The following is a 24,163-nucleotide window of genomic DNA, read 5'->3' as shown; positions in this document are numbered from 1 at the left end:
GGATCAGAGAGGACATGTCCGCTGAGTAAACGTCTGCCACAGGCTCAAACTCTCCTTTGGTGATCTTAAAGAACAAACTCAAGAGGTTTGAGGCTGCAAATGGAGGCCTGAGGCTGCAGATCTCATAGAGGAGACAGCCCAGAGCCCAGATGTCAGACTTACAGCTGTATGGGACATCCTGGCACAGCTCAGGACTGAGATAACTGGGCGTCCCAACACACGTGGACGCCATATCAGCAGTGTTGCTCATTATTTTGGATATTCCAAAGTCCCCTAACTTCACCACACCTTGCTTTGTCAGCAGAACATTTGAGGTTTTAATGTCTCTGTGGAGTATTTTGGCTTTGTGGATATAATCCACGGCCACAGTGACCTGTACGAACCACCTCATCACAGTGTCCTCGGCGAAAAATTGTCTCGGTTCCCTCTCTTTGACTTTGTCATCCAGTGTCCCTGCGTCACAGTAGTCCATCACTATGTACACGAACCCCTCGTTTACGAAGGCGTCGCTGCATTGAACAACGTGCGGGTGCTGCAGCCCGCGGATGATCTCCGCCTCCCGGAGGATCGTCCCGTGCGTCCTTCTCGCTGACCTCGTGTTTTCCACTTTGATCCTCTTCACTGCGCACAGGATTTTCCGCTTCGTGTGTCTCATCAGGAACACGTCCGCAGCTCCCCCGCGGCCCAAACACAAAACCCGCTCGTACTTCTCCATCTCTGGTCTGCAGCCGGTCTGCAACCCACAAACCTGTGCTTGAAGAGAAGCCCCCCGTCAGCCAGACAAATGTCGGCACACTGTGTTTACCCTGGCTGCCATGGTTACACCTGACGCACTGAAACTGAATACTTTTAGCAGAATAGTCGCAACAAGAACCGGAAATGACGTTTATTTAAAAAAATACAAATTTTTACTTTATCCTACTCCTTTTCGTTCATATACTTTTAAATGGGCACGTATCTTAGACTTCAATTATTTACGCAGTCATAACAAACCGTTAATTGCCCAAAACAACCATAAACCCAACAAAGCTTGTTTTTGTTTTAATTAAGACGTTATTTATATCCTTTTTATTCATAATCTAATTGCTAATACCTAGTTAATTAATTGGGTTGAGGAAATGCTCTTAAATTGGGCAATTGTTTGCATTTTTGTTTTTGTTTTGTTTGTTTGCTTCCTTTTGTTTGTATGTTCTTTTAACAATTTTTCATCTTCGTAGGCTAATTGAATTTACTATTGATTCTAAGGTAATTTTGAAGTGGAAGATAAAAGCAGTGAACAAATCCAAAATTATGGTCTGGGGAAAAAGGTTGTCAAGGTTGTTATAGGTCGAGGAAGAGGTAATGCACTGCAAATTGGCCTCCATCCATCCATCCATCCATCCATCCATCCATCCATCCATCCATCCATCCATCCATCCATCCATCCGTCCACCATCCATAGTGAAGTATCCTACTATTTGGAGGCACTTGTATTTTTATTAAAAAATAAATAAATCGAAGTGTCCTGCATGATTATTCTTAGTTGTGCACTGGGGTACAATTTAAAGTATTTTATTTGATCATTATTTTCAATAGCGACCTATAATTGCATTTGATTATATTTCAAACATTGTAAATTCACTGTTCAGTTTCATTTTATGCGCTGGTGGGTCTCTTTCAGTGTTGGTCTGAGTTGTGGCTGTGAAACACTTCTCGTACCGCTAAGTGGCGCTCCGGGCGTTTAGTGGCTGCAGTGTAACAATAATTACCGTAGAAGAACCCCCGCCTCTCTGCGCATGCTCAACATAACATAGCATTAGCACATGCTAGCAGTTATTCATCTGCCAGTGTTGATTGTTTAACTTTAATTTGGTTAAAATGCCACCAAAGGGAAAAGCTGGCAAGGGCGCTAAAGGTTAGTGATACTTAACATTTACGTTTGTTCTGTGTTACATCGTATTTGTGTAAAATCAGTTGTAATATTGGTATAAGTGCACTGCACACTTCCTGTATGGTACTTGAGTTCTATGTTATGGTACGTTTTACTGCAGAGTCGTTCGACTTTTTCTTATTACATTCTTGACTTAATGTTAAATCTTACTTTGCAGGGGGCGCCTCGGGTGGCGCGGAGGCTGATAAGAAAGAAAAAGGCCCAAAGGGAGGCACCTCAGTAAAGGTAACGTTGATACTTTGATCCCACCTGCAGGGAAATCCAAGATGGCACAATAGAGGAAACGTTACAAAACTCCACGGATGGAATTTTCTCATTCCCCGTCGCGTGATAATGAGCTGGGAGATAATGGATGACGAGAGCCAGTCATGACGAGACATACTTAAAATAACCTGGAAATCATTGTGTGCAACATGTCGTCACATAGTCTTTTCTGACATTTCTGCGGGCAAAGAGACATTAAGACACAAGGCTATGTATTTCAAGCTGGTTGTTTTATATGAAGCAATCCATGGGATGGAACACTTTGTTTTGGGTGCGTGAATCTTAGTGCTGAGACACAGAAATGAGGAAGCCAGTGGTGATGAGTCTGTGAGATGTACAATAGTAATCACATCTGTCATTGTGTACTTTTGAAACTGTGATTCAGTGTCCGGTGTCTTTCCCCAGGTACGACACATCCTCTGTGAAAAACACGGCAAGTGTATGGAAGCAATGGAGAAACTTAAAGCCGGAGTTCGTTTCAGTGAAGTGGCTTCACAGTACAGTGAAGACAAAGCCAGACAAGGAGTGAGTAATGCACTGATAACATGTATTCTTTTGATGGTTACTTTATTTATAGTACAAAGAAGGTTATTGCAAGAGATCTAAACACACCCAAAAGAATGTTCAAAACCAGTGATGCAGAACTATTTTTAATAAGCTGGATTTGCTGTAAAACTCACAAGATGATTATTGTGAGGTATAATATCAACTTCAAAATTATTATTATTTTTTTTTTATTTTATTTTTTTTAATTGCCATGTCACTCAACAAAGCTATTTTATTTTGTTCACCCATCAGTCTAACCCACTAAAACACCCACACTGCAGAGTAACTCTGAGTTGTTACATTTATTAACATGCAAAAGATTTAATATCACATTTAGGCCTGTGACCTACATATTCCTCCAAACTGAAACTGTAACAGTAAAGTTTTTTTTGTTTCCTCACAAGATCCATGTGTATTTCACCTTTGTTTGTTGGCTTTTTGTGGCTCTGTACCCATATTTTGTGTTTGTCTCAGGGTGATCTGGGGTGGATGACACGAGGATCGATGGTTGGACCTTTCCAGGAAGCAGCGTTTGCCCTGGCTATTAGTTCCATGGATAAACCCGTGTACACAGACCCGCCTGTCAAGACGAAATTTGGGTACCACATCATTATGGTAGAAGGCAAAAAATAACTTTGCATTCAAACAAAGACCAAAAAAAGTGCATTTGTCAAACTTGTGATTTCCCGATTTTGTAAAATGTTTACAAATAGGCAAAGAAAATGATTAAAGGTGTGGGATATTGTACACTATTTTACTAACAAATCAGTAACAGTGAATGTGTTTTGAATAATATCCTTTCCATCCACTGACTTGTCATTATTAGTTTGATAAGCGTGTGGCAGTCATTGCACAAAATGGCCAAATAAATGAATTTTCATTCATGAAATGGAGAATATGGTGTGGATTCTTGCGCATATGTGACTGTGTAAAAGCTGCATTCCTGTTGACGTAACTCTGTTCTGAAGAAAACTTCCAGTTCTATCAAGTTAAGTTTGTAAGTGCTGGAACAAAGCTTGTCTCACCTGGCACTGAAAGAAGTTCACAGCAACGTCAATTAACTGAACATGCAAGTCTTAAACATTTTGGAGTAAGCTGGAGCACTTTTGGGTGAAATTAGGAAAAAAAACCAGCCACAGGGCAATCTCCATGTAGACAGTCCCCAATCAGACTGATATTTGAATCAACGGAGATTACCTCTGCACTACCGTTTCACTCCTAAGAGAGTTGTCACAATGTTTTCTTTATATGTATGCAGCTTTATATACAGTTTCCAGTTAAGTGTCGCACTTAAGACTTCCACGTATTTTATGTGTCTCTTGCACCTGTGGTAGATTGATGTCTAAAAATCAGTCTTATAATAAAAAAACAAAAAACATGTTGGCTTCCCGATGGTTTTTCCGGCTGCTGAAGCTCTCTGATGATCAGGATCAATCCAGCCATTTTTATTACAATGTACAATCCTACTTGCAACACCGAGTTATGCATTTGAAGGACACTCAGTTGATACTAAGACATATTGAATGTGTTAGAAAAGTATCCTCCTACCCACATTTGACCATCAGCAGCACACTGTCGCCAGAAATCAAGATTCAGTGCAACAGGCATAATTTTGGTGTAAGTGTTTTTCAGCATGACGATGACTTTGCTGGGAACAAAAGACATTCACAGTCACAAGATGTCAGTCCAATATAGTGTAAAGCACCTGTGGGATAACTGGAAATAGGTACTCTGACATCCAATCTCCAAACAGAAAGGCTCTCATGGGGATTTCTAGAGTGAGAACCAGTACACCACAGGGCAGCCTCCTCCTCGCCAAGTAAAGTTAATTTAGTGGCCCATTGATTCTCTATACTGTATGTAATGCCTGGATCCACTGGTAGAATCAGATCAGTTGCTCTCTGTAGTGGTAAAAAGCCCTATTTAAAGAAGTATCTACTGTTAAAACAAAACATAAGGAAATGATTAAGTGTCCATTCAAATGCTACTGCTATAGACTGAGTGTTTTGTTTTTTTAAATGACCAATAAATAACCCTCATTTTGAGAGTAAATGTACCCTCAGACCTAGATTTCCCTTCGTTGTGAGTGTTTGTCCTGTGATGATGGGTGGATGACTCAAACAGGTAAAATGGTTGAATTTATTATTTATTATTTTACTCAATTTACTGTAAATTACTCCATGTGGAGCAGCATTTGTATTTTTTTGTATTTACCACCAGAGATAAATAAAGTAAAGTTGTTATTGCTCTCATCTCACAGTGAGAAGGTCAGGGTTCAAGTACCCAGGTCGAAGTGGTTTTGTGTGTGGCGTTTGCATGTTCTCCCTGTGTGTGCACGTGTTTCCTCTGTGCACTCTGGTTTCCTCCCACAGTCCAAAAACATGCATGTGAGGTTTGTGTTTGTTGTGTTTTTCTGTTAATTGCATTCTTCTGTGCTTTTAACGGTCACGGCTTAGCCCCATATATATAAATATTTAATATTGCTCATTTGATTTTATTTAATTGTATTGATATTAAAAATGTCATGCTATTTATTCAGGGTTTTTATTTTTAACCTTGTGGTGCTCTGCTCCAAGAATGTTCCTCTGGGATTCTATTCTATTCTATTCTATTCTATTCTATTCTATTCTATTCTATTCTATTCTTAATTGTAGCTATAAAACCCTGTAAATACAAACTAAATGTGCAGTTTATATTGTGTTGTTAAATATTATTTGTTGTAAAGTGGCATCCAGTCTCTTGTTCAGTAGTGGCGCAGTGCCCTCCTGGCCGCCAGGGGACAGCACCCCGCATAGAGCGCCTCCGCGGCTGCAGCTTCAGGAAAAGACGGTTGACGTCGTTACGCCTTGCTGGATGATTGGCGAGGTAAGATGGCGGCGCCAGAGGAGCCAGAATTATCCCAGGCGCAGACCGAAAAACTCCTCCAATTCCAGGTAGACAGTCCACATTTCACACCTAACACGGTGCCGTTTAAACACCCACGCATCTCCACGTCCCCATCGGCGGCGAGTCGCTGTGTTCGGACGGAGTGGGGCGTGTTTGGGGGCTTTCTGCACAGTCCCCCAACATCACCGTCAACTTGAGCCTCAGCTACTGTTAGCGGCTAGCTCCACGAGCTAATCGAGCGAACAAGTCGGTCCACTTCCACAGAGACACGGGGAGACTTATAACAGCTTATCGATTATCATGCGGTTCTCACATCCATGGATACAGCCGTGGTCAGTTAACGGGCTCCACCGGGGGCTGCGTATTTAACGTGTTATGTGACTCATCGTTAACTTGGCTAGCGTTAGGTTTCCACTGACGCTCCCTGCACAGCTCCGAGTTAACGATAGCAGCCGAGGTAGTTGGTGAAGTTTACCCGCCTGGAAATTGTTACAGTCTCGTCAAACGAGCGAGGTAACTGTTGATATCTATTCTAGCGTTCTTAAACGTGCTCCACCTTGAATGAGTATAGTGTGGTTTTCTTTGAACAGCTTATGTTAAGGTTTATTACGGCCCCTGCTGGGCCAGACCAGTTGTTTCTTCTATGTACGTATTTACATTAGTTTAGGCCGCGTCCGGTTGTCGTTCATTCATCCCATTGCCACTGTAATCCTGCTCAAGCTATCGGAATAGAAGATACCGCTGAACACGACCTCTTCCGCGTCCTCGATTTACTGGAGGTCTTCAGTCTGACTGTGTTTCTCGTGTTTACAGGACCTAACCGGTTTGGAGTCAATGGACCAATGTCGCCGAACATTAGAGCAGCATAACTGGAACATTGAGGTAAATCTGCTGTTTTCAGTAAACTGTGCTAGTGCAGATAACGCGCTGCAATCACAAGATTCTGATATGAGCAGATACGATCTGATTTCTGTTTCGTAATCACACTGTTTCATTCCATCTACCATTATGCAAAAAACCATCTTATAGTTATACGTGTTTATAGAGCCCTGAAAGAAACTGGTTTAATATTTCTTTTTACCCCTTTCTGACAGCCTGGATATTAAACAACTTATCCACAAATTACAAAAGTACAGCCATGCTTTGATTAACCATTTTATGCCCTTGAAGATCATGAACACAGTGTGACCATGTTTGTGTGTGTGTGTGCGTGTGTGTGTGTTTTCAGGCTGCAGTACAAGACAGACTCAATGAACAGGAAGGAGTGCCCAGTGTGTTTAACCCTCCACCATCCAGACCACTTCAAGTCAATACAGCAGACCATAGAGTATATAGTTACATCGTGTCAAGGCCACAGCCCAGGGTATGTATTGCAAGGAGTTTGTGTGGATCCCTTCATAAAGATCATTCCTGTGTCGCTTTCCCATGTCTTAATGCTGTGATTCCAATTGTTTATGAAAGAAACACTTGCGAAATGTTTACTGCATTTCAAAAAAATACTACATCCTCTCTGTCTGCGATGTGGTTTGTAACAGATTGATATTTCTTTTTTAGGGATTACTAGGATGGAGTTACTACTTGATAATGCTACCGTTCAGATTTACATATTACACACTCCTGGACATATTCAGGTAACTATGGTTCAACAATTGAAGCCGTTTATTGCTGCTAAAGCAAAGTAATGGATCACCGCAATGCCTTTTGTTTCTGGTTATTTCAAGGTTTGCCCTGCGGTTCGTCAGGCCGGATCCTCGTGGTCGTGTGACAGACCCTGTCGGTGATGTTGTGTCTTTCATGCATAATTTTGAGGAGAAGTACGGTCGGTCACACCCCGTATTTTACCAGGGAACATACAGCCAGGTGAGTCTTCAGAGGATTAGAAACGGAGGCAGACACTGCTCTCTCCACCCTCGTTCATACATTTGACAAAGTGCCGTTTTTCCCTTGTTTGCCGTAATATATTCAGGCACTCAATGATGCCAAGCGGGAGCTTCGCTTCCTATTAGTGTACCTTCACGGGGATGATCATCAAGACACCGACGAGTTTTGCCGGTAAATACCTCTTAAGTGCTGTTTCAGTTCATTCTGGTTCGGTGTACATTGAAAAGACATTTGTAATTGTAGTGATCCTTTTTTTTTTTTTTTTCTTCCCAGCTCCACATTATGTACGGAAGAGGTCATCACCTTCCTCAACACGCGGATGCTCTTCTGGGCGTGTTCAACCAGCAAGCCTGAGGGCTACAGAGGCACGCAAGTTCACTGTTTTATCAGCCATCGCTGAATCACGTCGTTTAAGGGCTCAATGAGGTTTGGCAGCATTGCATAACTCGTTCATGTTTTGGTGTGTTTCAGTGTCCCAGGCGTTGCGAGAGAACACCTACCCATTCCTGGCCATGATTATGCTGAAGGACCGTAAAATGACCGTGGTGGGCCGCCTCGAGGGACTCATTCAGCCAGAGGACCTCATCAATCAGCTCACCTTCATCATGGATGCCAACCAAACATATCTGATGTCGGAGCGGCTTGAACGGTACAGAAACTCTATTACTTCTCTGATTGATGGAAAAATTAGAAATGAAAGATTTCGGATTGCTTTTATCACATTGATTTGATATACTTGTATTGAATGAACCATGACCGCTTCGTCCTTCTCCATCATTGTGAACTCATGTGGTCAATGACCTCAGCTTTATTGTTTCTTTAGTTTTTTCCTCATGTTTGCACTAGGGTGTATCAACATGTTCATATTCTGCTAAAAGAGAATGTGTGCATGGTCTTTTGGTTCAAGTAAAGCTGGTCAACCTTTCGGAGTGTTTATCGTTTGTCTTTGCGAGCGTGCCAGTCAGATGTGTCGTCACGTCTGGACGTTTGGATTGTTAGCCTGCAGGTGAATACGGATGTTTGTGTTTCAGCGAGGAGAGGAACCAGACCCAAGTGCTGCGGCAGCAGCAGGACGAGGCCTACCTCGCCTCCCTCCGAGCCGACCAGGAGAAGGAGCGGAAGAAGAGGGAGGAGCAGGAGCAGCGGATGCAAGAGGAGGAGAAGGTCCGACAGAGCGCCCTCGCCGAGGAGCGGAGACGACGAGTGAGTCCACGGCAGCACGTTTACCTTTTGACGGCAGCAGTCGTCACCTCGCATAAGAAAGTCTCCCCCCCTTTTTTTTTTTTGATCCGTTGTGTCACTTTTTGTCCTCAAGACCCTCGAGGAGGAGAAGGAGCGGAAGTCGGAGTGTCTTCCCCCTGAGCCGCCAGCAGATGATCCAGAAAGTGTTAAAATAGTGTTCAAGCTGCCCAATGACACACGGGTTGAGAGACGATTCCTGTTCAGTCAGTCTCTGACGGTAAGTTCTACTGTTCCCAACGCTCGCTTGAGCCACACACAGTTTAGACATTTGTGTTTGATAGTTTTCATCCAGCGATGATTATTGGCTATAAATATAAACTAACACAGTTCTGGTTTGACCTTATTTCAACCTCCTTGTGTTAAAAGTGGTTAGTTGAATTGAGACTATTGACAACGTTTGATTTGCTCTCTGCTTCCTTTCACAGGTAATATACGACTTCCTTTTCTCTTTGAAAGAGACTCCAGAGAAGTTTCAGATAGTTACAAACTTCCCTCGCCGAGTCTTGCCCTGCCTTCCGACCGAAGAGCAGCCCAACCCCCCCTCACTGAAAGAGACAGGACTCAGCCGCTCCGAGGTCCTTTTTGTACAGGATCTTACTGAGGATTAATGGATGACAATACCTCTTCTACGTGGAAACACATTTTCCTCTGGCGGTCACCTTCTCGCCCCTTCCTTACTTTTTTGTTTCATATTCTTATTTTGTTAAATGGCTGTTATGCTTAAGGGATCATTGAGATAAAATCGTAACCCAGAAAGATGAAACCACCCTGCATCCAGTCCTTGTTTGGTTGTGTTTACAGGGTTCCCAATAGCCTGGAAAGTCTTGAAATTTATCAAATAAATGTTTCTTGGAATCTTTCCTCAAACTCATCTTCACATCTTCTGTGGACAAGGTGTGTTTTTTAAATCATCTGTAATGGGTACCTGTTTAATCCTTGTCCTTTCTCACCATTTCCTGTCGCAGCAACAAATGATTCATCCACTAAAAATACTGAGCAGCATCGCTTTGTGCAGAACCAGAACCACATCCCTGAAGTAACTCTTGAAATTGGTTTCGGTTCCATTAACACCGATAACACCAAATGGAAACGAATGCATTTTATGAACTTTTCAAAACCTTTGCTATTTTTAATTTTTTTTTTTTTTTTATATTATTATTTTTGTTTCATTCTGTCAGACTTTGATCTTTTTGTCCTAATTCAACACGCCGTCATTCTCAAGCGCTTCCTCCACCGTGAACGAGCACAGCAGAATCCATCTGACACCAGTTTTGTGTCGCAGTGGTTGGAGAGCACACATTCAAGGAGTGGGCTGCTGAATTAGGACATTAAGGAGATATGGGAACCCTGTTTTAAATGAGCCATGATGTGTACATAAGTTAGATATTTAAAAACAAAACAAAACAAATCCCCAAATTGACCTTATTTTGTTTCTGACTCATCTGTGTCATGAAATGACCAAATGCAGATTGGTTACTATGTAAAGCAGACTGCCTCAAAGCTCAAAGGTAAAAAAATAAAAATAAAAATCTATATTAAAACAAAATATTTAACAAGACACCACAGCTTTTACATGTGGTGTTATCTAGTATAGTAAAGAGTCTGCCCATAGTGTGCCTGTGGTTACTCATAGATGCCTGATCTGCCTGTAACATCCAAATGGGCTCATGTAAAGATGTAATTTTCCAACTATAAATTAAAAACCTTTTAAAAATGTGGGTTTATTGAGAACATACCAAGTGTGTGGTAATATGCCTTTTCTGGAGCGTCTGCACAAGGGTGGTATGAGAAGCCCTGCTTGTTTGGGTTATTGATCACTATTCCCAGTGTGTTTGCCCTGTGACGTGTCCATGCTTAGTCATCTGTGATGAGCTGCAGCCACCTGTTTCAGATGAAGCTTGTATGGAAGCCGAATGCCGAATGGATTTGGTGAGTGAGGGGGGGGAAAAAAAGTAATTTGATCGGAGATTCGTTCAAGGGCTACATACTGTTCAATTTCATCTCGAGTGGGCTGGACCAGTTAAATATCACCTGTAACTATGGTGGTGCAGTGTTTCCACAGAAAAATTGGTAAGAAAAATGAAAAATCCCCAAAAAGCATAATTAAATTTTTTTTTTTACTTCTATAGCCATTGCATTATCCATATTTATATCCACACTGTGGTTTTGAGGCAAGTTTCCCATCTTTCATGCCATCACCAAAATCTCTGCTCAGGTCTAGGTGGTTTGTTGTGTCCACTAATTCTAAGATTATGATTTTTTAAACAAAAGGATTTTTCCAATTGGCTTAACTGGTTGTTGGACTGGATTGAAGCCATGCGAACTAGTTCCGCCCCCAGCGAGATGAGCATTTCTGGTCATTGAAACGTAAAGTGTTGCATTTAAACATTGACAAACATTTTCTCCCAGGCAGTCAGATGAGACGAGTGTGATATTGGTATACATCATACATTTATTAGTGAACAACCCTCTCAAATCAGCCACAACAATTGAAAAAAAAAAAAATATGATTGCACTACTTGGTAAAGCATAACTAGCAACTTTCATTTAAAAAAAGTACAAATCTTAAAAATTTCAAACAGTATACAGATGTATATATAATACACTAACTAGTTATGTTAAATGCTACAAACAATATGATTCCAATGGAATGAAAAATTATAACAATAAGAACCATTTCCTATATATAATATATATTAGTTGTTTTCTCCCCCCACCCAGCCCTCCCCCAATACAAACATGGAAAAAATGAGGTAACTGTAAATGTGCAAGTACCAAAGCAAAATATCTGCCTAACACAGAACACATGCCCCTGGCTCTGTTGGTGGGTGGGTAGTCTGGTGTTCAGGCAAGGACCCCTAGAGGCCAAGGAGAGTAAGAACAGTAAACCACTATCCCACCACAGCAAAGAAAAAACAAATCATTGGTAAACAATAAATGGCATCTACGGAGCAATCAATCACAAATCCTAAATAAATTTTAGCTGCTTATTGGAACACCTTTTTTATTTTTATTTTTTGCACCACACAAGCTGTGAGATTATTCAATAACTCTTAACAGAAAGACTACAAGACTCTATTCTCAGTTGTCATTAAAAGTTACCTCATTACCTAGGCCTTAATGGGAGGTTCTCTTTTATTTCATAGGGTAGCTGGATATTGTCAATTAAATATTTACTCCAACAGAATAGTGCTAACATTAATATGAATTAAGGTATCTATATGTGAACAATACATTTTAAGATATTGATACACTGAGAGCAAGAGCCTGATAGGCAGATACAGTACTACACTGAAATAAGTATGACAACACTTTCTTAAAATTTTTTTTTTTTATTTTTTAATTCCCTTAAACTATATTGATCTTCACTGACATTGTTCAGGGGTATCGGTATAACATGCTTGAAGAATACATGGGATCCATGACAAACTATTGCATTCACGCAAGTGAGTTTCCATACCTAAAAGCAGAACATCTAGCACCTTTTCACTATGGCTTTTGATAAACTACAGTAGTTTCAGAGCATGTCATTTTTCAGTCGTTAGGGCAATAACAGTAACACAATGTATGTAAGAATTTCTGGATTCAAGACCAGTGTGTGTGTGTGTTTTTTTTTTTCCTTTCCTTTTTTTTTTTTCTCTATAAAATGAAGTTAGCGCAATAAAATCTTGTAGTCATTCAGTTCTATTACAAATGTGTGCAGTACAATGCATGGCAGTTATCAGCTGAGCGTTAAGATCCAAACCCCCAGAACCCAAAGCCAACTAGAGCTAAAAATCAGTTGGGATCTGGTCGACAAGCATGCATATTGTGCACCGTTAAATAGGTCCCCATCAGATGTTTGAGATATCCTCCACTAACACACTTGTTTTGTTATTTTGTTTTGTTTTTTTTCTCTTAAAGTCATGCAAAACACCTCTGAAGTAGATCTGGGAGTGAATTAGGTAGGATACGGTGCGTCGTGGCACGTTTAGAAAGAAGGGATCACAACCGCCATGTCTGAACATATGGTCTGGATACAAGAACAAAAGTCAAACAGGTTTGAATAATACACTTGTAATGAGTTGCAGTGTACATTGCCTCTTTTCAGTGAATAATATCAACATATTAACTGTTCTTTTTTTTCTTCTTGCATGCCTGTCTTTAAATGATGTAATATCTACTATTTCAGACAAAACATATTATAATTGATTACATTAAATTATTTATGGTCTAAGGAAAACGACCAAACTAAATTCAGATATACCCTTTTACATGGCATCCTTCCATTCAAAATGGACTGTTCTCCTTTATTTTCATATACTGAGAGGCCCTGAGTGATTTTTTTTTTTTTTTAAACTTACAATATATGCCAGCGAATAGATATGTACACATAGGTTAATTCTCAAAGCTGTGGGTTTAACTCATTAAATGGCTTCTTTTTTTCTCTTGAAGGTGGCACACGTCAAAGACTCACATTCACTTAAGAATCTAAAGAAAAAGGCAAGATCTCCTCACGTATAAAAGCGAAGATTACAACTGCCTGTTAGTGCTTACCGGGGCAGTTAAGAGTTAATCTAAAGCCAAAGGAAAAAAAAAAAAAAAAAAAATCTCTTTTATCCCCTTCCCGAAATATATCCTGGTTTGTTTTTTTGTTTTCTCGCTTTTTTGTGTTTGCGTGTGTTAACACAAGCAGGGTAACTAGAAGTCTGACAGTGTTTCTACTCTACCGAACACTCCAGCTCTGTCATGTAAAGCCTGTTCTTGACACCGTGGAGAAACAGACAGCTGGCGTGACGTGGAGTGTCACCAGTGACTTCTACGAGTGTTTTCAACATTCTTCTGTCTTCAAACGTTTATCTAAAAGCATTCACACTGAAGCTATACATACAGATTCTCTTTTACGACACCATTACCATGGCCTAAGACAATGACCTGACCGAGTAACCAGATTATAACACATACCTTATGCAAACATTGTTAGTGCTCCGACTGTTTCCTTCAATGTATTTCCTCTAGAAGATAAAACCAATAAATAAACCTTAGAAAAAGGAAGAAAAAGAAAAACGGCATACTTTTAAAACAAGTGGAAATGACAAAGTATTTTTTTTTTTTAGGATTAGTAATAGGTTTGTGCTTGTCAAGGTCATTAAAAAGGCAGATCTGAAATCTTCAACAGTAGGCTATATCTGTATATTGGATTTGGCTCATAAACAAAGAAATAAAAAGCCCAGTCTTCCTAAAAGAGGAAGAAAAATGTTCATTTCAAACTCACCACTCACTGCACATATTGCTTTCTGCACAGGCCTCCAAAGCTCTATGGCATCAGCATAGCCTTCGGATGAGGACTCCCATACTCAAAACACAGTCAGGGTGGAACCACATGCTAGCCTCCCCTCGCGGCGCTCTCTGAATAAGCAAGCAGTTCTTTTAGTATGCTTCTTTTTTTCTTTTTTTTTCTCTTTTAAAATTTGATCATTTTGGTGGCAATGCTTGATTTAAATATTGCTAGTCTGAATCAAGAGTTCATGCAAATCCTAGCATGCTGCCCTGTATCCAGTGGTTACACAATGCATTGGCTCTGTGAACAGGACAAACATACACACAATATGCACACGCACACACTTGCCGGAGGAACAATGCTGACGTGGAGGGTGGATGTAGCACTTGTGCAGTTATGCCAGATGACCTCAAAAAAAAAAAAGACGCAGTCCATTAATCCATGACTGCTTTTTGTACAGATCTGTGTTGCGGGGTCGATTATCCGGGGCGGGCGCCTCGCAGTTGGGTGTCCCACCGTTTTGCAGTCCATAGCCTCAGGCTTTAACAGAATCTGCGTTTCACCACAGCAAGTCACACTTTCACAATAGCATTGGCAAAGTCTAAAACAAGGAGTAAAAGTGTTAAAAAGGAACAATACCTTATTGCAGAACATACATTATTAACAAGTCACTTTGCCCAACACCTACACAAACATGCATCTATGATGGTTAGGTGTCGCCTCCAAGCACAGATACCCATGATGAAGTACTCCTATTATTTTTCTGCTAATTGCACAAGGTGTCCAGCCTCATCATCCTCCAGGCTCCCGACCCATCTCTTCCTATGCAGGACCCCCACATTTCATGAACACCGCAACCATATCCACTAGATTAAGAGAAAAAAAAAAAAGAAAAAAAAAATGAAACCCTGTAAACAAAAGCAGCAAATAATGCATTGTAGGGAGAAAATCTTTGGAATCTGCAACGAGGGGGCAGAGAAAGAACTGGCTGGCGATCCCAGAACTCTGGCTATAGGCTGCAGTAGGCAGTGGGTTTCATGAGACTCGGACAATGAAGCACAGCAGAGGTACAACAGGCTCCAGAGACAATCCTGGATTGCTTATTATTCAAAGGAGGGGGCGGGACTAGTGGGTTCGTAAGCTATATTTACTGGAGGACACAGGTTAGGTGGCAGGGGTCCCCAGCTTTGGGACAAGACTCTGGTTGTGTGCAGCTTTCCAGTTCAGCACTCAGAGACAGTTGTCACTCCACCTCCCGGTGGACGTCCGAGGCATCGGCTCGGCAGATGGGACAAGTGCGATTGGTCTGAAAAGTCACATGAGAGGGGGAAAAAAAAAAAAAAAAAAAACAACCTTCAGATAAAGGCGGGAAACGTGAAAACAAAAGTTGCACAAGTCTGGTTGATGTCTTCACTTACCTTCAACCATTTATCCACACACTTTGCGTGGAACTCGTGGTTACAAGGTAATACCCGAAGTAGCTGCCTACACTCAAAGTCACTAAAGCACACAACACACCTGAGGAGAGAAGAACAAATGACAAGAATGTCTATAAACTGCACTGTCACAAAGTGATTTATACAGATTAGTAAAGAACTGAATCCTATGACATTACATTAGCACACTAAACATAGTATCTATACACTGTTATTTTTTTAGAATAAAAGTGCATTTTAGTGTGCCAAGAAGTGTGCTCTTAAATCTCTTCATGGGTTTAATGACATTGCATTTGGTCCAAGGAAAGATGCAGCAATTAAAAACTACTTTTTGTACAGAAACATGCAAGAACTGCATGCGGGGACTGAATGAAAGGTGAAAAAACAGGCTTACAGCGTTTGTTCAGATAGATGATTCTCTGAGTTGAATCTGTAGGATGGAAGTTGCTCTATATCTGCTTTTGTGAGTCCGCGTGGTTTCGCTTCGCCCAACCTTTCTGCCAAATTCAGTAATGCCTGTGGAGAGACAGAGACGTGGAAATGTTCATGTTTGGGCAGCAGATTTACAAAACATTCAATCTCAAGCTGTGCTTCTTTAAAAAGAAAAAAAGAAAAAAAAAAACAGCACCAAGACTTTGGAAACTTCATTATTTATGCACTCAAATGCACTAACTTCATAATTCTCCATCTCCACATCATCAACATCCAGGTCTAGACTGATGGCTGGACCCACTGCCGTAGGAGGCACAGGAAGCATTGACCTGAGAAGACGAGAGAGAAAGAAAGAGAGACATGAATCTGATGAGCAAACGTCTCCCCATCGCAGCTGCTTCACGGTACGACATGAAACACATGCAAGCAAAACACCAGCGCTTCATTTTTGGTAACTAAAGAGGACTTGAACTGGGCTGGACGGTCCTGGCACCACAACACCCACGAAGAAAAGGATTTAGATGGTGATATGTCATGCACGGGGTACTTTAAAATGCAGGTACTCACAGGAAGTACGGGAGGAAGCCTGGGTAATAAGATGGAGGTGGAGGAGGAGGGGGGAGAGGCTGCTGCAACCGATATCTCTGTCCGCTCACTCGCCGGGGCAGCATGTGGGGATATGGCTGCAAAGGAAGACAAACCAGGCAGAACTCGCATCATTCAAGTGATTGAGCCTTTCCAACTCTTTTATTTTACAATGAAATTGGGCTAAAAAAAATGAATATGAATATGAATGCTCCTTGCTGCGCAAAGGGCTACAGTTGGAGGCTACATAATGAGTACGTTCTGCAATTAATACGACTGTTAAACATTCTAAGGCTATAACATTTTTGATTGGTACTTTTTGTGCTGGAAACCAGCCACTTCTACACTCGTGCAGTACCGGAGATACAGTAAACACTAGTTTCCAACTTTCTGTGTCAACTTCAGAGACACATTATGCCAGGAATATTAATTTTTATCTGCTTAACAGAAGCAGAAAACTGAAATGGTCTCATTAAAGACTTACTCGTGCTATAATTGTGTGCCTGCATATAAAATAGACAAGGTGCAAATATCACTATCATAGGACCCTGTTTAGTTTTAGTCTTTTTATTTTTCTTCTGTGTAATTACTCCCATACTGTTGGGAGCACATACACAAGAGGCAAATCAAAATGTGTGGAAAATTCCGGAATAGTGTGCTGTGACTTTTATCAATGATTCGGAAAAACTTTTCCACAAAAACCGCAACAAAAAGAAAAATGTCCTATTCAATGTGAATAGGATTTTAATTTAAAAAAGCACACAATAAATCATCCTTCTTTAATGCCATGAAACTTTGCCATACTTTCACTTACAGACAAACTTTAATTCTAAAACATTTCTGCATCTGCTCACTATTCAGTTGTGAAACAGCATTTTTCTCTTTTTTTTCCCCGAATTTTAAAGTGTGAGCATTTAAGTTCTCCAAAATGTTTGGAGTTTAGAATGGGTGTATATTGCATGAGTGAGAGTGGATCAACTAAAGTAGGAGAGCGTGTCGACTATTTCAACTTGCTTCATAGAGGCAGTGTTCCGGGGATACTCGTCGGTCGCGAACAGCATGCACACTAAATTTCATCGGAAATTTTCTAGCTATTGCTCTGCATTGTGCAATGTTGCAACTAAAACAATTCATCATATAGATGCTCGAGCTGGAAGTCTTGATACAAGGAATATTTTAGTTGAATTGTACTCAACATCACGGTCTGGTGTATGAAGCGGGTCATGCTAATAAAAGGGCTGACTGCACCGACACGGTCCTCGGGAAATAAACGACGTAAAAACATGTGAGAGGCTCTCTTACCACTCCAAAGGGAAGCTCCTGATGCAGAGGCTCTTGAGGAAGATATTGTAGGGGCAGAGAAGGAGGCAGCGCTGGTGGGTGATGAGAGGGAGGGTAGGAGAAGGTACCTAATGGGTGCTGGTCCCCTCTTAGGTCAACTTCATTCTCTACCCTCTGTAGAGGCTGACAGGACAGAGAGGCAGGTTTTGGTCAAACGGAGTATGCAGTTTAATAAAAAAAAGGTCAAATAGTTATTACACACATCCATACCCTGTGTTTACAGCTTAAAATATGTTCTGGCAGTCAACTACTCACCATGCGTGGGTGCTGAGGCTGTAAAGGGACAAACTGGCTCAAAGGAGTAAGGTGCGGCGGCTGGTGGGGGGGCACGGATGGGGTCGGGTGCAATACAAAATGTTCACTGGAGATCAGGGGTGGAAAGGTTTGATAAGACACCGGTATATGCTGCATGGTACATGCCTGTATGAGCTGCGGAGAGAAAACAACGACAAAGAAAAAAAAGAAAAATAGACAGTTTAAACACGTGGAATTTAAAACAACCCAATGAAGAAAGTCAGCATCTGAACCATAAGGTACAATAAGGCAGATACAATGAAAGCATGTTTTAAGCATGTTGTGAACAAAAGCAATGCCTTGAATAGCACCACACCACAGACAATACAAGCACAACACCAGTTTGATTCGTCATAAAGGCCCATTTATGTGCAAAGCTCAACTCAACAGAGCCTTTCGATGTTCTGCGGATCTCTTCCAAGGAAAAATTGCCCAAATATGCACGCACATATAAGCATATTTACACCATTATCGCTCCTGGGCATCTTCTTAGGTTTTAGAGGTTCGCGTGTTTAATTTGAACATGAATAGGCCTTTACAGCAAAAGCAACAATTGTTTAAAAATCAGCATTTTCTCAGCAAACAAACAAAAACAGTGTTAGCTGTATTGTCTAAGTGTTTGTAATTACTGAGCTAAGATAAAGATTAAGTTACAAATCCAAGTAGCTTGGCTGTTAGAAATGAACAGTGACAAATTGCATGGCTGGTATGGTGTGCTACATGGATGCCACTGACATTTGGGCTCTTCCTTTTCAAACTCACAGGAGGAGGAAGGCAGCAGAGCAGAGAGAGCTGTCCGCTGAACATTACCGAGCATGCTGGGAGCTGCTGAGTGTTGCACCCTGGAAGGGGCTGCCCGGTGTGGATGGGAAATCCATGGGTCGTCACCGTCGTAACAGTATATGATATTGGAACTGATCCCTGGTGCATCTTTGAGGAAAAAGACGTGGGAGAAGGGGAGATGGGGTGATTCCACAGCCTTTATAGTTGGGACACACTGCCACACAACACTCTACTCTGGTTTAAATATGGTCATGTCTAATCAATCACCTGTTCATGTAGATCCACCATGATGGGGCTCTGCTGGGGCAGATGTGCAGCAGGGTGAAGCATGCGTGGTGGTGTGCTGGTGTGGCTGTACTGTCTGGACTCATCTAAAGGAACCTGTTGGTGATGTTGGGAGAAAAGCAGATGATGGAAGTTCTCATCCTGGACCGGGGAAGTGTGGAACACAGGTCTGTCTCGTCGCCCCCACTGCCGCCTCACCGGTGGGCTGTAAAACAATCACCACAGGCTGAAGCGCGAATCAGGATGAACAGACTGGAACTCGCTTTCACACATAAACCTTCATTGCACCCCAAATCCAACCCACTGTATTAACCAACTACAATGGCTCACCCTAAAAGTTACGCAATATAACTCAAAACCTATTGAAAGGACAGGGCACACACTTTACCTTCTCCTGAGATGCACTGGGGCGTTGCAGGGCTCTCCAAGGAAGCTCCTCGGGTTTAAGGGGGCTGTTGGTGGCAGCCTATTTACTGCTATTTCCCATGGTCGCATTGGTGACGTCGTGCAGACGAGTCACACCCCGGCAAAGGAAACCGTACAGTGGAGGCACTTGGAAATGGCCTCTGATTGTCTTTACCCTGCAGATAAAACAGATTACCATATTAACAATCCTATATTTTATGACAAAAACATAAAGTGAAATGACACAAATAATAACTAGAAACAGCCCATCAACTTGAATGCTATCGACTTCATACGGTAGGAGAGGTTCCGCTCCGGATGTCAAATACACCACCCACTGATGAGATTGTAAAAACAGACAGTATTACAAAATTTGAAAATCATTTCACATGAATCCAATGTACTAAAATTGTGGCTCTTTACAATCAACCATGCTATGAATTACTTAAAATTCCGGATTGCAAAATGACACAAAACAAGTCAATGGCTAAAACTTTTTGTTGTACATACGTGCTGCGAAATCACTTCCGTTTTGTTTGTTTGTTTCACAGATCTCAGTAGTTTGTTTTAATGAAAAAAGCCTCGACTATGGTCTATGTGACGATTAACAATTCCTCAGTTAAACCCGTTTGCCCACGTGATTTCAAAACAATAACAATGTTGCATTTTTTGTTAATGGTGACTCACGTTCCATAATAAAGGCATATAAACCTTAGTGTATCGAGAAAGCAGTTGTTATTGGCGACATTTAGAGTTTAACTACAGTAGTAATATAGTATTATAAGACACTGTGGCAGGTTAATTAAGGCGCTAAACATCGGGAGGACGTGATAAATAGGGGTCGCTGTAGCCTGGCCGAACAAAAACATGGAAAGCCATGTGCTCCTAAGACAAAGCAACAACAAAAGATGTGGTAGGAGAGCGGAACCTCTCACTGCCGTAAACTCTCCGAGGCTACAGTTTTTAAACACACCGCGTCGCAATCGTGGTCACCAAAACACTGCAACAATTCTTCCACGAAACGAGGAAACGCTTAGCTCGAGGCAGCCTCATTTAAAACCCGATGCCCCCTATTGAAGGAGAGCAGCTAACTTTAGCCAGGCTAGGCTAACGCTTTGTCCAGCGGGGAGCTGCTGCTGCGGCTGCTAGCCAGCGTGCGGCTACATGGTAAAGAAAGACGCAGTTATCGCTGCACATTGGGGCGAGAAACAGTGTTAGTATGGTCAAGGTTAGCGAGGAGTGGGGCTGCAACAAAACCCGCGTCTTACTTTCTTAGCTAGTTTGCTTCCTCGATGAGAAAGGAGTGTGGGGGTGATGGCAGGTGTTTCAGCCTCCCGAAGTGTCGCTTCCCATCAAGTTCCCCGTGCACGTAACAGACTTTAACCGTCCACCAGCGACCGACACAACGCGCTCTTCACGGGTACCCCTCCGCACTGCAGCCTCTCCACACAGTTTTTGACAACGTTCCCCCCGACGGACTTGGCGGTAGCTGTTGCTAACGTTAGCCAGCTAACACACGTTCTCAGCCGCAGCATAGGGCGCCCGGTGATCCGCCATAAACCCGTCAGAAACCGTCACCTCGGTTACCGGCAACGGGTATCGGAGCTACGGATCCAGTTCAAGGCGCGCTGAAAAGCAACGTTTGGGTCGGGAGCATCAGAAAACAGTCCTTGGCGCGTGTGTGTTCCTTGAAATGCATTGTTATGACGAAGCCACGCCCCCTCGCACCGAACAGCCAATCGCCGTGCAGCAAATGCAGACAGCAGACGTCCAGACGGTCCTGGCTACCATGTATCAAAACAAGCAACTGTACCGACATAACAATGTATCAAAACAAGCAACCCTGCTTACATGCAATGTATCAAAACAAGCAACTCTGGCTGTGATGTAGTTATAAGTGAAGTCTATTTATCAAAACAAGCAGCTCCGGCTTCATTGTATCGAAACAAGCAGTTCCTGTTTTTACATGGAGCTTATCAACAAGAACCCCCTCCCCACCCGCCACCACCACCACCATATGCAAGTGAATATTCCTCTGAGTTGACATTCATCGATCAGTATCCATTATTAGGATAACAGAGAATGAATTTTTCATAAGAGTCCAACATCTCTTCATGCACACTGAACCATTTTGCTGTTTAATCTATTTAACATCCTCTGGAAGTAAAAAAAGTGGTGGGAAATTTTAAAAAAGAGTTTTACGATGTATCTACTTTCCAACACTTTAAATGACACTTTTTTTTAACCTTACCAGGAATCTGTTTTAAATTGTCTCTTCTTGAATTCCTTCTGATATGTGGGTTTTAACACCAATTTTCTGCTTGCTGTTTCAAGAACTGGCCAGAGACATTTATAGATGGAAGCTATACCTATTCATGAAAACTAGTCCATTCAACAGACTGGGGAAATGAAACGTAACCTTCTCACTACTTCATTTGTGAAATGACGACGTATGTGTGCAGTGGACCAACGTAGGTATTACACAATTTGGAGTGAGACTGGGTTATTCCATTCATAGTATTTAATCGGACACAGAAATATAAAAACACTTGTGCAATACTTAATTATACTGTGAGTTGTGTCTCCTTCTGCTTTTAAGTTAACATCTCAGTAATAACCCAGTGAGCGTATGCTGTAAAAGTATACACGCTACTCCTATTATGGATATGTTTGTTTATTGGGTTTATAATATTGCTTTAGCATATGAAATGTATGGCAAATAACTACATTTCCTCAACTAACACATTTTACACGAGACTCAGTGATCACCCATCTGAGCATCACACAAAAAAGCACATTTCCCAGCGTGTGTGGAGATTTTCACCAACACCTTAATTTGAAAAGAATAACTTGCAAAAGAGCAAGTTCTCGCACCAACTCCCTGAGGTCGGAAAGCCATTTGTTGCAAACAGTCTGTTTTGATTCTCATTGGAGGCCACTGTGTCCTACTGTAGACTGTGGTTATGTAATATTGCATGATCAAACCAGGAGCACCGCTACTCCGCTCTTATAACACATTTGTATTTGCTGCCTGAGTCTTGCACGCTGTTGAATGCAACCAGAAAATAACTAGTGACAGTGCACTCGTAGATGATCAAGCTTTGTTTTGTGTTAAAAGCTGTCCATCGGGCCCAGCGTACCCAGGAAGCGTGAATAAATAATTCCGTGTGTTTTGGAAGCTTCGCTGCAAGTATCCGTGCAGAGCAGATTTGTTTTTGCACGCAACCTCATGCGTGCGGCGGCTGAACAGCTGACTAAGGAGAGGATCAGCTGTTTGCAAACATACGCTAAATGTAAACATTACAACATCGCACTCGGTGGCAGCGAAACAAGGAGGGGCTGGAGGTTGAGCAGGATGACAGCCACAACAAGCCGCCTGAGCAGCTGTGATTAAAACGCACCGCACGTCCTCATAATTCACCGCGGACAGAGCAACGGCCAGAGGAGGAGAGAAGTTACCTGATTGTTAACGTGCAACCATCTGATCGCTGATATTTCCCTCGTAATGTTCACATCTCGTCAGGCTAAGTGCGGCATCCTATGGTCAGCTGTTCCCGTGTGGAACATTCCGTGGATTTCACCACTGCTGCAAAAAAAAGGTGCTAAACATTCGAGTCTCACATTATCAGCGCATCCGGTTGAAGTGTTGTGCCGGTGTATGGCTTCGTAACACCCGAGATTAATGCAGTTCACGTCGCCTTTTCGGTTTTGATCGTGGCGATCGAGCCCCGCAGTTGTTTTGACTGTGTGCAGTTCCCTGTTACACCCCCATTTCTGCGGCCAGAGAGCGCACGGCGAGCGGCCATCTTTACCGTAATGGACAGACCAAAGCGCGTCTGTCTGCCTCCAAAGTTCAAGGTTCGCTTATACCAGAGTTCTGCAACTTTTGTGACCTCAAAACTTAACAGACTTAGCTGTTTTATGCCTGGAGATTAGACTATTTTTTTTTAAAATCAGTGTGCAAATAAAATAAAAAATGAAAACAAATGTTTATTTACTTTATATTTCTGCCAGTACACAGAAGCTGAAGAGCCACAGGTTTGAGTTGCAATTGCTGAAGAAATAATATTTTCAACTTGTACTGTTGCTAAAATTCTTTTTTTTATGTTGAATATACTTAGATTATAGCAAATGTACACCAACTGCAGTGGTTTACAAAATGTGCGGCCTCTGGGGGGCGCCAGGAGGCTTCATGGGGTCACAGCAGCAAGGACATACGGCAGTGATGCCAGTAACGCATTAATTAGTAACTTGTTTCTCTCAAATGACCACTTTTTTCAGTAACTAGCAATCTAACGCGTTACTATTTCCAAACCAATAATCAGATTAAAGTTACTTAAAGCCACATGCCACAGTCACGCTATCTGTTCGGCCATATATGCTTAAAAGAATTAGACTATATTGATCACAATTCACCAAATATTAACCCATGTCCCATTAATCAAAGCTTCATGAAAGCCAGAAAGTGTTAAAAAAGTATTTTTGGTCACAGGGTAAGAGGAATTGAAACACAAATGAATACGAATTGGATATCAGACTGTGGAAAGAGGAAGTAACAAAGATGCCCGACCCACAATATCATAAAAAGAGCAA

The 24,163-nt window shown here is 41.8% G+C and overlaps 3 protein-coding genes across 9 annotated transcripts; 2 read left to right on the top strand and 1 right to left on the bottom strand.

Annotated features, from left to right (window-relative positions):
- Positions 1 to 1,760: 1,760 nt before the first annotated feature.
- Positions 1,761 to 4,056, top strand: pin4 (protein (peptidylprolyl cis/trans isomerase) NIMA-interacting, 4 (parvulin)). The gene is made up of 4 exons (XM_080502121.1): positions 1,761 to 1,894; positions 2,088 to 2,155; positions 2,600 to 2,719; positions 3,215 to 4,056. The coding sequence occupies exons 1-4, from the start codon at positions 1,858 to 1,860 to the stop codon at positions 3,371 to 3,373; spliced, it is 384 nt and encodes a 127-aa protein (XP_080358247.1). The 5' UTR covers positions 1,761 to 1,857; the 3' UTR covers positions 3,374 to 4,056.
- Positions 4,057 to 5,580: 1,524 nt separating this feature from the next.
- Positions 5,581 to 10,484, top strand: faf2 (Fas associated factor family member 2). Its single transcript, XM_080501805.1, has 11 exons — positions 5,581 to 5,673; positions 6,440 to 6,508; positions 6,855 to 6,989; positions 7,181 to 7,257; positions 7,348 to 7,486; positions 7,593 to 7,678; positions 7,781 to 7,872; positions 7,979 to 8,156; positions 8,539 to 8,710; positions 8,823 to 8,966; positions 9,175 to 10,484. Exons 1-11 carry the CDS (start codon positions 5,611 to 5,613, stop codon positions 9,355 to 9,357), a joined length of 1,338 nt encoding a protein of 445 aa, XP_080357931.1. The 5' UTR covers positions 5,581 to 5,610; the 3' UTR covers positions 9,358 to 10,484.
- A 1,006-nt stretch (positions 10,485 to 11,490) lies between these two features.
- rnf44 (ring finger protein 44) lies at positions 11,491 to 23,105 on the bottom strand. 7 transcript variants are annotated; one of them, XR_013936772.1, is made up of 13 exons: positions 23,030 to 23,105; positions 19,554 to 19,746; positions 19,148 to 19,370; positions 18,860 to 19,027; positions 18,059 to 18,232; positions 17,765 to 17,926; positions 16,445 to 16,560; positions 16,119 to 16,206; positions 15,840 to 15,961; positions 15,428 to 15,527; positions 14,004 to 15,315; positions 13,694 to 13,769; positions 11,491 to 11,607 (listed from the first exon to the last, which is right to left on the bottom strand). XR_013936772.1 is itself a non-coding variant. In XM_080502327.1 (11 exons), exons 2-11 carry the CDS (start codon positions 19,658 to 19,660, stop codon positions 15,253 to 15,255), a joined length of 1,323 nt encoding a protein of 440 aa, XP_080358453.1. In that variant the 5' UTR covers positions 19,661 to 19,746; positions 23,030 to 23,105; the 3' UTR covers positions 11,506 to 15,252. The 7 variants fall into 7 exon arrangements, 3 of the variants coding, with proteins under 3 accessions (XP_080358453.1, XP_080358455.1, XP_080358454.1); XR_013936771.1 differs by having other exon boundaries at positions 13,694 to 15,315; XR_013936773.1 differs by having other exon boundaries at positions 11,506 to 13,769.
- Positions 23,106 to 24,163: the final 1,058 nt, after the last annotated feature.

The sequence above is a fragment of the Blennius ocellaris genome, assembly GCF_963422515.1.
Source record: "Blennius ocellaris genome assembly, chromosome: 9".
Classification (NCBI taxonomy): domain Eukaryota; kingdom Metazoa; phylum Chordata; class Actinopteri; order Blenniiformes; family Blenniidae; genus Blennius; species Blennius ocellaris.
Note: the sequence above shows the minus strand (reverse complement) of the source record. Positions and strands in the feature narration are given on the sequence as shown.

What these genes read in the sequence shown, in the direction of transcription:
- faf2 (XM_080501805.1), top strand. Translation starts at nt 5,611, where the DNA reads ATGGCGGCGCCAGAGGAGCCAGAATTATCCCAGGCGCAGACCGAAAAA. An exon ending in ACCAGGGAACATACAGCCAG is followed by an intron (nt 7,487 to 7,592) that starts GTGAGTCTTCAG and finishes TAATATATTCAG; the next exon opens with GCACTCAATGATGCCAAGCG. An exon ending in ATGTCGGAGCGGCTTGAACG is followed by an intron (nt 8,157 to 8,538) that starts GTACAGAAACTC and finishes TTTGTGTTTCAG; the next exon opens with CGAGGAGAGGAACCAGACCC.
- rnf44 (XM_080502327.1), bottom strand. Translation starts at nt 19,660, where the DNA reads ATGCGACCATGGGAAATAGCAGTAAATAGGCTGCCACCAACAGCCCCC. An exon ending in CCAGTGCATCTCAGGAGAAG is followed by an intron (nt 19,371 to 19,553) that starts GTAAAGTGTGTG and finishes ATTGTTTTACAG; the next exon opens with CCCACCGGTGAGGCGGCAGT. An exon ending in TGGAGATGGAGAATTATGAA is followed by an intron (nt 15,962 to 16,118) that starts GTTAGTGCATTT and finishes GTCTCTCCACAG; the next exon opens with GCATTACTGAATTTGGCAGA.
- pin4 (XM_080502121.1), top strand. Translation starts at nt 1,858, where the DNA reads ATGCCACCAAAGGGAAAAGCTGGCAAGGGCGCTAAAG. An exon ending in AGCTGGCAAGGGCGCTAAAG is followed by an intron (nt 1,895 to 2,087) that starts GTTAGTGATACT and finishes CTTACTTTGCAG; the next exon opens with GGGGCGCCTCGGGTGGCGCG. An exon ending in AGGGAGGCACCTCAGTAAAG is followed by an intron (nt 2,156 to 2,599) that starts GTAACGTTGATA and finishes GTCTTTCCCCAG; the next exon opens with GTACGACACATCCTCTGTGA.